The following is a 13828-nucleotide window of genomic DNA, read 5'->3' as shown; positions in this document are numbered from 1 at the left end:
AATCTTTGATATGCAAAGCAGAGCTGTAAATGTTTATTTTGCTTGTCTAAATCTTGATCCCACCATCAGGCCCAGATTAAAAAGCTTATTCAAAAGTTGGACGTCACTTAGACGTCAAAATTGGTACCTTCTCTTACATAATCCTTCATTGCATGCAATTAAAAAACTAGGTTGTTTAAATGATAGTAGATATCTTAAAGTTACCCTTGTGGTGTGTTTGACCACAAATTGCCCTGTGGATCAATGTTTTGATGATTCATTCTCCACACTGTTTGTATCTGCTGTTTTTCCTGCACGTGCATGAGGCTCATTCATACCACCCACCGCAAGTTGACAGCTGTATGAATACCAGCATGACTGCACAGGCCAGGAGGGCTTCATTTCAACAAATTATCCAAGCAGCTGATATCACTGATGAGTTATCGCTCTTTAAAATGAGCGTTCAGTGTTAGGTGGAGTCTTGAGCTGAATAAACAAAGGGGTGTACTGACTGAACCCGCTGCTGTTGATTCTCTCTCACCTGGTTTCATTTCTCTTACATCTTTAAAAAGCTACAGAATGACTTTAAAGCAGTGAAGAATTTTCAGAGGTGAATATGTTGATCATGTCTATCAGCAGAGGATGGTGGTAGAAAGGCAAAGTATCATCGACATGATAAACAAAGTGTGTAGAGTTTCAGGTAGAACCAATAGAAGCAGAAGTCTGTCCTTTTTTAGATTTTAAAGTAGGGCTAAACAATTTTGGAAAATAATCTAATTGTGATTTTTTCCCCATTATTGCAATTTGATATGCAATAATTCCATAACTCTTTTTTATTCCTAAAAAAAGGACTGAGCAAATCTCTAAAAATATCTAATTCTGATGATTTTGACTTGTATTGCAAAGGGGATGATGATGATAGGATATAAATTGTTGCATTCAAGGGTTTTTGTCATTCTCATATTTAACAACAAAAATTACAAAAATGAAGGTAGGGATTTTTGTAAACTTTCTTTAAAAAAATGGCACTTGAATGATTGTATGATATGTCGTGCATAACATCTCTGCTGCCTAAAAAAGTTTAAATCTCCAATTTTAACATGAATTTTAGGTCTTCTGCGGTTTGAAAATTGCAGCAGGCCATATTGTGATTTAATCTTAACAGCCCTATTTTAAAGTGTGTTTGAAGGACTCCAGTTTTAGGCCAATAGCAGGATCGATATCAGTATCAGTTAAATATCAGCATATTGTATATCAGTAAAATCCAGAATCATGCAGTTGAACAGTAAAGATAAAATAGTAGGCAGGAAGTTTAAAAAAGTTTTTCATTAAAAAATGCATTCAAAAAGATCATTCTCATCTTCACAGGGGAACTCTATACTTATATAAAAAAAACCCAAGACTTTGGCAAGGGTAAGTTAAGAAGTACTAAAACAGAGCAAGCAAGCTAAGGTGGAGCTCAAGGTTATTACAGTTAACTAAAACTATTTAACTAAAACTAAAATGTAAAAATCATCTTAGTTGACTGAAATTAAATAAAAATTAAGCTTTCAAAAGAAAACTAACTAAAAGTAAATCTTGTGTTTAGAAAACTAACTAAAATTAAATGAAAGAAAATCTCCTCAGTTTTAGTCTTTAACAGCAGCATATAATGACTGACATGTATGCCCAAGCCTGGAGGGAGTAAAATCCCCTGATTTGATTGGATAAGACTTCACATAGTAGGATGTTTGGTTTAAGTTGTATACAAACATCAAAATTGCAAAAAATGAAATGAAAAGTGAAGAGCACTTTTGGGTCTCTGCCCTGACAGGTATCCGATGTTTCCGAAAAAAACCCGAAAACTAACACTTAAGACTAATAAAAACTAAACTTAACTAAAACGAGACATTTTTGCAAAACAAAAACTAAACAAAACCAGCAATACAGCAAGAAAAACTAATTAAAACTAAACTTAAATAAAAAATAAACAGTAAAAAATAAACAAAAATAAAAACTATTACTAACTATTCTAACCTTGGTGGTGCTCACACTGCAAGATAAATGTATCAATTCCCTCCTTCTGACCAAAGTCATACATTTTTAAAAGATTATCTGGACAGATTTCCCTGTGGTTTGAGGTGTGTTAAGAGTGATTTTAACCCCCCTGAAATTCGAAATAGTAAATATTAAGCATGATCAATATTTACAATCAGGAATCCTGATGTGGAGAGGGGGTACAAAAGACTAACCTGAGAGGCAAGACAGGCTTCATATCCAATGCATGTGATATATTTCACATCAATGTGGGCCAATAGTGTGGCTATAGTCAGTGTTTGGGGAGGCAGAACTTTGGAAAAAATCTCAGAGATTGACTGGATGAACGCTCTGCCTCTTACATTCATCATGGGCCAATAAAAGCAAAAAACACATGATGTAGTAGGCATGCACAACTCAAGAGTGTGAGATCAACACAACTAGCACTAGCAGCTATATAGCAGCTGGCAGTAAAACTAAACCAAGCCCATGACTATCGCAAATTCATGTTAAAAAGCTAAAATTTGTCCGCCAAGAAAAGCTCTCAGCGCAGTTCCTTGATCTTCTTTGGTGCAAATTTCTGTATCAAAAGAAATGTGAACAAATTCTTATAAATATCTACATCCAAGCTAATTGCTACACTGGTTGCCATTGCTTCCCCGCTTTACTGGTACAACTAAACTCTGCCTGCATTCTCCTCAAATGAAGCTGACTAGTCCGTTTGTTCTCAGAGCTGGAACAATCGCTTTTAGATCAGAGCTTTGCAAGATGGATCTGCCTGACAACAGACATGGAATCTGGCTGATCTATCTGTTTTGCAAGGTTAGCTGAAGACAGTGCATGAGATCTGTTGGTCGTTATAAGGAACAGAAAAATAGCCAATCATAAAGCAAGACGACTGAGGAGCCATAGCAGCTATAGTAAACGTACAGTATAAGCTAATGGTCAGAAACTGAGGAACAACTTTGATGTATGGCAATAAAACACGTACTTAAAAACACAAATTGACAAATTGCTGAAAATACTTCTGCGATGGATGTTGGCCGCTTATAACGAGCCATGTTTAGCTGTTTACTCTAAAGTCTCATTTGACTGCGCAAGATTTGAGGTTTTGGGACCGGAGACGCAGCTTGTTGGTAAATTCTACTGTGTTTGGCAGGCTGTGCAAACCACACACTATTAGTGCTCGCTCTGTCCTCCAGCTGACACTTGTTGCCTTTGACTAAGGAGTCTTTTCTATCAGTCCAGCACAGGTTCATTTACCTAAAAATACACCTGTTGTCTTCTTTAAATGGATAATTAACAAATGAAGGAGAAAAACGGTTAAAAAGTGATACCAGCCTCTGTGGTCTGAGTCATTCTGTATTCCAGCAAACTCTGAGCAGTGAATTTGCTGCTAAAAATGCACTGAATGTTCAACCTTGTTAGTTCTCATGCAGTCTATGGCAGGTGCAGATTGTTGCAGAAATGATAGTGCACATCCCAGCAATTTATAATGGTATATTGTTTTGCATAAGTATATAAGCCAGTGTTACTCTACCCTGCTAAACCGCCAAACTTTTGCTAAAGAGCCAAACTTTTGAAAAATACCTTTGCAAGAGCCACAATTAAGTGGTGAAATGTGGAAAAAATGGCTTGAAGTAGCACTAAAATAAGTTAACAGTGGCAAAAATGGCCAAAATGCAGCAAAAATGGGTTAAATGGGGAGAAAAAAGGGAAAAATGGTCAGAAAGTAGAGAAAATGGATGAGAAGTGACAAAAAATTAATTACAGGTGCCAAAAAAATGGTCCAAAAGTGGCAAAAAAGTGGCAAAAGAAATTAGCAAAAATTGACTCAAATGGGCAAAAAGCAGTCAAGATTGGCAAAAATGGGCAAAAAAATAGGAAACAAGTGGTATGTAATGGCAAAAGGTAGCTTAAATGGGCAAAATGTGGCAAAAATGGTGAAAAGGGCAAAAAATAGGAAAAAATGGCAAAAAGAAGAGGTAAAAATTTAGGAAAAAGGAAACAAGTGATATTTAATGGCAATAGGTAGCTTATTTGCACAAAAAGTAGCAAAAAAGTTTTTTAAAAAAGGGCAAAAATGGGGGAAAAGTGTCAAAAAGAAGTTGAAAAAATGGGCAAAAAAATAGGAAAAAAGTGGTATTTAATGGAAAAAGGTAGCCTAATTCGGCAAAAAGTAGCAAAAAATTGTGAAAAAAGGGCAAAAATGGGATCAAAGTGAAAAAATTAGAAAAAGGTGGCAAAAAAATGCAAAATGGCCAAAAAATAGAAAAAAAATGGGTTTGTAATGGCAAAAGATAGTGGAAAAGTGGCAAAAATGATGAAAATGGCTAAAAGTTTCCCCCTTTTAAGATTTTCTGGGGAAATAATATTTAAAATTAAGGCATAAAAGAGCCACAAATACTCACAAAACAGCAATATGTGGCTCCAAAGCCCCATATAGTGTATCACTGATATAAGCTGTAGCCGACTTTGTGGATGCACAAACAACTGTGGGGGTAGAGGATTGCCTGGGTAGGCAAGGGTGGGTAGCTAGCCAAATCAAGTTTGTAAATGTATCTTTCCTAAGAGGTAAACAGAGAGCACTGAAAGTTCTCTTGCATGCTGATTCTCAAAGTTCTTGACTCGTTGAGCTCATGTTCTCTATATATTTTTGTACTGACTTATTCTTCCTCTGTGGGTGTGGTTGATGAGCTATGATGTCCTGCAGCTGTCCTTATTGTAATTACGTTAGTATAAAGCTTTTTCCCCTGAAGTAACTATTGTGTCAGATTTGATGACTCCTTCTATTGACCTGTCATTTCTGTTTTTCCTTTAAATCCAAACTCTTTATGAACATTTATACAAGCATCTCATTGCCTCTCATGTGACTTACATACTCAGTCTCCCTCTTCCTCTCCAGGGAGAAGTTGTGCATGTCCATATTGGCTCCTCCTGACACTGATTCCACCTTGTAGCTATGCGTCTTCCTGTTCTGATCCTTCTCGATCAGTTTGTTGTGCAGCTGCGGCCTGGTGTCCACTGACCCTTGACTGTGCCCGCCCTTCACTGTCCCAACGCTGGGCAGTATGGTCCCCGCCGTGGTTCCATTGGCACCGCCTTCTTCTACCTGATTTCTGGCATTCTCTGGAAGGGATAGAGGTAATGCATTACTTTAAAATGCTTCACTAATCTTCAGTTGATTTTGTTGCTTTCATTGCAGAGATTGAGGCCCAGTTCACACAAACACAAAACTCAGAAAACTTAAAATGTATGTGTGAATATAAGCAGACAGAATTTTCATGAAACTTTAACAAACATTAATCACTCCACATTTTACAGACTGTCACCCCTTACAGCAGTGGTTTAAGTTACAGTTCAAGACCCATGAAAATGACCATTTTATATTCAAAAACATAGACTTAAGAAACATACAGGCAAAAAACACTGCATAATCTGTAAGCATCAGAGAGGAGGATCTGAAAGAATTTTGTACTAATGTGGCTTCTGACAAGAGACAAGGAAGAGGAAAAGCATGTTTGATGATTTTCAAGAGTAAATTTGACTCGTTTTAATGTCTGCAGCCATTAATCTTACTCTAGCAGACACACAATATGCCTTTAAAAATACTCAGAGACTGGCAGTCACCTATTAATACAGAATACTGTAGCTCAATCACAAGAACTGCAGTCCATGTTTTAGAAGGTGTACTATGCCTGTATGCCTTAGCCTTTGCACAGGACCAACTGCCTATGCTATGGTGTAGGTTTGATGAGAAAGTAGATAATCTGGCTAAAGAAAGCAGCATAAAATACTTAGGAAATATTTAGATTTAGTGAAATTTACCACAAGCAAGAAGAAGGGGTGATAACACCATTGTCCTGCAGCCAGCATACAACCTTATCCAGGATCTATGCATGATGAAATTGTTAGTAGAGATGTTCTGATATCATTTTTTCCTTCCCGATACGATTCTGATACCAAGGTGTTGGGTATCAACCGATACTGGTGTGAACTTTCTGGACTGTCTGTGCAGGCTGTACAGATCATAATGTACAGCATCTCTGTGACCCTAAAGCTGTTTTTCTGCTGATTATTGAATTTAGCTGCTAAATATTAAAATAACAGTAATACAGGGGGCTGAGCCACAGGCTCTCTCTTAGTTATGCTCTATTCAGGCAGCATGACGTGATTATAGAACCCCCTGTCATTGAGTGTCATTTTTTTATTTTCTATTAGTTTATAAAGCACTACATGGCCTCGCCCCAGACTACCTATCAGAGATGATTTTAGTTTATGAACCTGGACGCACCCTCAGATCCTCTGGCACTTCTCTCTTGGCTGTTCCACAGAGCAGAACTAAATAGTACGGTGATTCTTCTTTCAGTTTTTATGCTCCAAGACGGTGGAACAGCCTGCCAGATGATCTGAGAGGAGCTGAGAATATTGAGATTTTTAAACGCAAGCTAAAAACACACTTAATCAGTCTGGCTTTTATGTAGTACTCTATAATTTTTCATAACTGGATTCAAATGGATAAAAAGACTTTAAGTATGGTTTACTGGTGTGGATTTAATCATTAAAGCCCCCAAAAGTCACATGAATTTCAGGCTCACTAAAAATGCAGCCATAAGGGATTCAAAGGCTTCAATAGCGTCAATGGTTCTCCTACATTGCTCTAAAAATGGTAGCTCGTGCATGCAGTGTGTTCCGACAGTGAAGACGAATTGATTTCCTGTTGAGGGTGCTAACATTTAGCATGGCTAAACCCAGCAAAATATAAAGTTTACCAGTATCAGATCAGTGAATACACTGGTGTACTCGCCGATACCAATACCTGCATTTAAGCAGTATCGGACGTATTTCCAATACTGGTATCGGAATCAGAACAACTCTAATTGTTAGATATAGATAAAGGTATATAGATAGATATCAGTATTTGTTATCTGGCTTTAAAAAGTGTAGGAAATATGATGATGTGAGTACTTAGCTGACAAATATATAACTTTAACTTATTTCTTAACAATTCAGACATCCATTCGCTTGGAGCTTTGAGCCTGTGCGGTATTAGCCTCCAAGGTAAAAGATGCACTGATTGTGAAAATTAAAGCTGGCTTTGATATTAATGTTAAATAGAACCATTTAGCGCTATCATCACTTGTCTTAGTATAAGATTCCTGCTATGCCAACCTTTTTTTTTACAGGTCTGTCCATGAAAACGGATCCGAGTCTGTCCAACAGACCACTTCTTCTGCCCTGTAAAAATGTTCTAATTGAAGTCAGCAGCCAGATTTACTAGATGCCAGCATAAAACTGACTGGACACAACAGATAAACATTGGTAACTGATAGATGTTCATGCTATGCCATTTTTCAGATGGCTGATGGTTGAAAAGGGGCCAATACCGATGTTAAATTGGTGTATTAGTGCATCCTAAGATGCTCATCTTCTTTGTAGTGTTATGTGAACCTGCATGCATAACAAGAAATAAAGCCGTTCCTGTTTTCAAAAGTTAAATCAAACCATTAGATGTCCTGAAATGTCTTTAAAACAACCTCAGGAGTCTGCAAAAGTATCTGATCCAAATGTGACCAGAGTAAGAAGAGTGGTTTTTAAGTTAGACCAGGTCTTCTGTGGTTTTTAAGTTAGACCAGGTCTACTGTGGTCTGTATGTAGAAAAATGTAGTGAAAAATACCCTTTCTGATTATGAAGGTAAAAAAAGAAAAAGGATTTCCTACATTTGGTCCAAACAGGCTTAGGGATTGAATTATATCCTGTGATTGCTCTCAACCAAGCTGAGTCCTCTTCTCCAAACTCAGTGTGATACAAAACAGGCAATCAGCCCCTAAATATGATCATTTATTTTTCCATTAGCTCTGCCCTGAAGCTAAGTATCAGAATCCCAGAGTTGTTTAAGTTTACAAGTCTGATCAAAACATTGTAATACAGGATGATGAATGCCTGCTCTTCTTAATCCGGCAGAGAATTCTCCACTGAGTGGCCTGTTTAAAAGAGGCAAAATAGCGTTAGCTCATTGCCTTGTGGGCTGTTTGGAGCCAAAGAGCGAGCCAAGTAATAAACAGAAACATGACGATCTCATATCCACAAATTTCCACAGCATGCAGACCAAGAGATAGAGCCGCAGAGAGGAACTGAGTGTAAACAAGACTTTTTAAGGACACTGTGAAGAAGAGCATGTTTTGTACGTGTTTGTAAGTGTCGGCCGGGGAATCGAGGATCGGGAAAAACAGAGGAGGAGGTAAGGGCACTGGGAGGTAAAGTGGGAGATGAGGAAGCAGGTTTATTATTAGCCCTGGCAAAGATTCTTGTCAAATCATTAAAGACGCACCATCTGACTGAGAGGAGGGGGAAATACTCCACCCTGATATAGGAGAGGATTAAACCTCCCGTCATGTGCCACCCGGTGAGCCACACCGCCACAAGGCCACAGTCTGGGACGTCCCGGGGAGGCATGGGGACGATGATGGGAACACACACACCCAAACAGTTTTTAACTGGAAGCAGATTGGAGGGCTGTGGTGAGGGCGGCGGACAGGCATGTACGGGTGTAGCTCGTGTGGGGAGGCAGGCTGGCAGCCCACTGGGGCTGGGCGATACATCGAGGTTTTAAGATGTATTGATACATTTCAATCTGGATATAGGACAAAACATTGATATCAGCGGTCTTCAAAGTTTTTCTACCAGCAGATGAAAACATTTTTAAGGCCTCAAATCCTAACTGTAGACACAGGAATAGGGAGGTAAGGTGTTGAATTTTTGCTGATATCTGATACGCTGATATTTCCAAACTCTTTTCACTAGCATGGATATATGCACGCCTTATTTACTGTAAAATACACCAAGAGTACCCGGTGCGAAGAGAGGCTGAGTCAAGCAGAGCTGAGAGAGGACAGTCGACAGTCCGGTGGTTGTTCTACATTTGGGGTTTTATTCAAAATCTTCAGGCCTCTTTAAGCCAAAACTAGCCGCCTTCACCTGATAGAACAGTTGCAAATTTGCTGATATTTAAGGCCGATATATGATCTATACTGCCAACATGTACAGCTGATATAGCAGCTGTAAATATCAGCAAAAATGTTCACATCTGCTGATATTAACCCTTTAAAACCTATGGGAGAGCCATCGCTCCTATCTGCATATCTATTTTTAACCAAAATTATAACAAAACGAGATAGAGCAATAATTCTTTTTGCATATAAAACCAGAGGAGTAACACTAAAAAATCACACATTCGATTGTTATTGTTTTAACAAAGGCTTCTGCAAACATATGTATTATAAAAAGTATCTGGCACCTTAGAGATTTGATTTCACTACTGTAAATAGTTGAAAAAGATGCTGTCTTTTTTGCAAATTGAGCAAAATTTCATTTTGTTTTCGTTTTTGCCACAGTTTATAAAGATTACTTTATTTCAAAAATCAAGTTATGACCATACCCATTTTTCTGTGGTTTGAAATGATCTTTTGAACTTTTTTACAACCACAATTTTGATAACCTGACACGCCAGATGGATGTGTTTCACACATCTATCTGGGAAAGCTTCAATAGGAAACGTTTGGGAAAAGGCAGAGGCTTTGAAAAAACTCGGAGTGTGATTGGATGAACGTTCTGTCTTTCACATCTCTACGGGCCAATCAGAGCAACAAAACACGTAACATAGCAGCTATCGAGCTGCGCGTGCACAGCTACCGAGGAATAACGCGAAAAACATGGCGACTGTAGACATGTAAGTACTCGACTTTTGTCGTTTTTGAAAAGAAAACAAATCACTGCTGGCGCTTTAGCAGCATCCGCGGTAAGCTCTTCCACCATAACTGCACCGGCCTCTTGCTGCTGCTCGATTACATCGCAACTCTGCTGCACCTGAAAGTACTGCCCCTCGTCGCTGATTGGTCCTGTCACTTTCTAACTGGGCCCATACGGTTTAGATGGAAGCTTTGCAAGATGGATTCACCAGTGAAAAACAAGGAAACAGGCGTATCCATCTGCTTTGCAAGGTTACAATTTTGAGGGATACAGCAATAACATCCCTGTATTTAGGAAAATGTGTAAAATAACATGAAACCTTTTCATTTTTCTTGTGTTTTTTGCACTTTTGAGCAATTTAATCTGTACTCAAAGACACTGTACAATGCAGAAAAACAATACAGACACTTATAAATGAGCATTAAAGGTTGATAAAGCCAACATAAACAAACAGACAGACAAACTGTCTGGCTGTCGGTTTAGGCCTTTGTAGGTGAAGAGGAGGATGTCACATTGAATACGAAAGGGGATGGGGAGCCAGTGGAGTTCTTGTAGGATGGGGTGATATGGTCACGGGATCGGGTGTGGGTGAGGAGGCATGCTGCGGAGTTCTGAATGTGCTGGAGTTTTTTGAGGACTTTGGAAGATGTGCCATATAGAATGCTGTTGCAGTAGTCGAGTCGTGATGTTATAAATGCATGGATTAAAGTTTCTGAGTAATATACCAATAATGTTGACAAATTCCTTTATTATAAGAATTTAGCTCAGGCTTAGTGTGCAAAAAAAAGTACAGAGTAGCAACTGAGAGTGGCCCTTAGGCTTATTTTCAATGTCCAGCTTTGACAAAACATTGTGAATTTACTTTATATTGCCTTGCCATGATCCCCTGTCATAACCTTGGGCCTCCCTTGGGAGCCATGGGCCCTTCTTTGGTAATCACTGGTTTATTATAATAAAGTTTATGTCAATGTGGATTTAAAAAGGCCTACTAGGTAAAGAAGAGACCCTTTAGAGCAGGGGTGTCAAACTCATATTAAGTCTGGGGCCAGATTTGCTCTGATGAGAAATCCTGAGGGCAAGAATACTTAGGCCAGGATTGTTAAAGTCAATCGCAGATTTTGGCTTTAGACCTTACCTAAGAGCCTAACAAGGTCAACATTCAAACATTAACTGTCAACCTCATTTTCATTATTAGTAAAATATGAAAAAATATAAATAACACTGATAATAAATCATTCTGAGATGAAAAAAGTCAAAATGATAGGCTTAAAGGCTCAAAGTCTGAGATAAAAAGTCAAACTTATTAGTTTAAAAGGTCAAAACACAAAATTTAAAGGCAAAATAATGTTTTTTAAGGGCAAATAAATGAGATAGAAAGTCAAAATTGCAAGTCCACGGGCCGAATTTGGCCCCTGGGCCTTGAGTTTGACACCTGTGATTTAGAGTAAAAAACAAAAGTAATATACTTATTAAAAACAACAAAATCAATCTGAAATCTTAAGCCTGAATGGGTTATATTCATTTTATTTATCTTATTGAATTTAAGAGCATTTATATCATTAAATGAAATCAAATGATATTGATTATTGTCTGCAATGGTAATAGACATCCTAGATACCTAACACTGAATTTTTATCAAAATAGCCAGCAAACTCCTACACATTTTCTAAATTGTCCTAAAAGTTTGCAACATTTCAATAAATTGGGGTTGTCAAAACTGGGAAAGAGCTCCTCACTGATCCATCGACTTCTAAAATGTTGCAATTTATTCTTATTCAAATTATCTTTTTTAATGGTATTGGTGCAAATTAGACAGCTGTCTGTCTATTTGAATGACTGAAGATCATTCAGATCTTGTTCCATTAAAGGTGCAGTGTGTAAAATTGTGAATAAAACTGTGGCAACCAGTAAAATTTTTTTAACTGCTATTTGGATCCTTCCAATAGTGTTGTAGTACTCGAGAACAGTCTTGGTCTTGACACCGGTCTCAAGACCAGATTTTGAATGTCTTGGTCTTGTTTTGGACTTGAGAGCATTTTTACTCTGTCTTGTCTCGGTCTCGGACTGGCCAGACTCGGGATTTTCAATCAAGACCTGTGGAGACCAGCGCTGATCTGCTATTCTCCGACTTCATTAGTGTGATAATAAGGAGAAACACTCGCTTCAACATCAAATAGCTACACCTGCAAAAACTCAGACATCAGTCCATCTTAGAAATCCCTCTGAACACTTACTTTAGGCCTCATTCACCTGATGAATCTTGATAAACATCTCATTGTCAGATATTTAAAATAACTCTGGACTTGTCAGTGGCTTTTAATACATACAAGGATTTAGCTGAAAATTAGTTGAACAAATTTGTTAAGATTTAAGATTTTTTCATGGTGTGCTTTGAAGGAGTTGCAGAAACCTTGTTTTATCTGTCAAATTTATTAAAAAGAAAATTAAAATAAAAGAGAGAATGCTCTTTAACTTTTCAACCTTCTCATGGTTTTTTGAAAATTGATTTTTATGATTTTCGGTTTCGGTTTCCCAAAAGTCTTAGTCTTGCCTTGGTCTTGGGGTCCTCTGGTCTTGGGCAAGTCTTGGTCTTGGATAGTGGGGTCTTGAGTACATCACTACCTTCTAAGTTACCAGAGAAACACGCCAAAAGCCAAGATGGCAGCATCCGTGGAGGAGACCCATAAATCAAAGGCTTATTCTGAGCTAATTAAAAATGACACATTTTGTAATCAGGTGATTAAATACTAATTTAGACACACCAAAAATAAATATTCTGTTTCATTTTTACCAAGTTTGTTCTGCTAAATGCTACTTGGCTAAATATTACCATGCAACTTTGAACAGTACAGTAAGGGGGGATGTCATCATGTTGAAATATATGGTTCATAAGTGGTCTTCCTAGTGCTCATTCAAGCAGAAACCTCTGGTGTTAAAAAATAAAGCCAGAGCAGACGTGCAATAAAACTGTAGTCCCTGAGTGTCCACTAGAGGCTGGCTGTAAGCACCAGAAGAGACAGCATGCATCACACTAAAATTATGATTTTTACATCAGAAATAAACACATTTATAGCCATTTTAAAAGCCAAGAAGACTTTAAAGTTCATGTCTTTGTGGACACTCACTGTTTAGGTTGAAATAAGGATATTTCATTCATGCATTATTAGTAGCATGGCTGTTGTGTGGAGGTTTCAGACTCACCACTTCATCTCCACCTCTCTCTGTTTCAAGGTTGATGTAAAGTTAGTTAGAGACTGCATTTCAATATGGTGGACACTGTGGACTGGGGTCAGTATCTCCTTTCTCCTAAAAGCGGACGTCACTAAGGTTTCATTCAATATTTCTACAGTCTCAGTTCATCACGAGCTACCCGCAAACCCTTCTGGGATCTTTTGAAGTGGGAAGAAAGTGTCACTTTTAACAGCTTTTCTCCCTCATCTCATGAAATTCTTTCCTTACTTGGAAATGTCTAGTTGGGCCACATCATGATTGGGTCTAGTATAGGAGTTAATGGCTGTCATTCACAAAGATGACTGAGGTACAGCAACAGAACAGCCACTTCGACTATCAGCTCTTGTGTTTCTGTGTATCAAACTCTGACATAACATCCAGTGTTTCCACTGCAACTATAAACACACTGTCCTATTATAACCACAAAATATACATTCATGGATGAAAGTATTGGCACCCCTGGAATTCTTCCAGAAAATACACCATTTCTCACAGAAACTGTTGCAGTTACAAATGATTTGGAATACACATGTGTATTGCCTTCATGTGCATTGGAACAACACAAAAAAAGAAGAAAAAAGACAAAATTGACATAATTTTACATAAAATTCAAAAATGGGCTGGACAAAATGATTGGCACACTTTTAAAACTGTGGGTAAATCATTTTATTTCAAGCATGTGATGCTCATTTAAACTCACCTGTGGCAGTAACAGGTGCAGGCAATCTAGAAATCACACCTGAAGCCAGTTAGAATGTATAAAAGTTGACTCAGCCTCTGTGTTGTGTGCTTGTGTGTGTCACGCTAAGCATGAAGAAGAGAAAGAAGAACCCAGAATTGTCTGAGGACTTA

General features: G+C 38.0%; 1 protein-coding gene across 1 annotated transcript in view; it reads right to left on the bottom strand.

The window, feature by feature from the left end:
• The window catches only part of igfbp3 (insulin-like growth factor binding protein 3), a 57066-nt gene that overhangs the window by 32952 nt on the left and 10286 nt on the right, over positions 1 to 13828 (bottom strand). Inside the window, exon 2 of the mRNA XM_041791446.1 lies at positions 4874 to 5124. Within this exon, the coding sequence (XP_041647380.1) occupies positions 4874 to 5124 (251 nt within the window). The remainder of the gene's footprint in view (positions 1 to 4873; positions 5125 to 13828) is intronic.

This window comes from Cheilinus undulatus, linkage group 7, assembly GCF_018320785.1.
Source record: "Cheilinus undulatus linkage group 7, ASM1832078v1, whole genome shotgun sequence".
Lineage (NCBI taxonomy): Eukaryota > Metazoa > Chordata > Actinopteri > Labriformes > Labridae > Cheilinus > Cheilinus undulatus.
The sequence above is the reverse complement of the archived record's forward strand: the minus strand, read 5'-3'. Positions and strand labels throughout refer to the sequence as shown.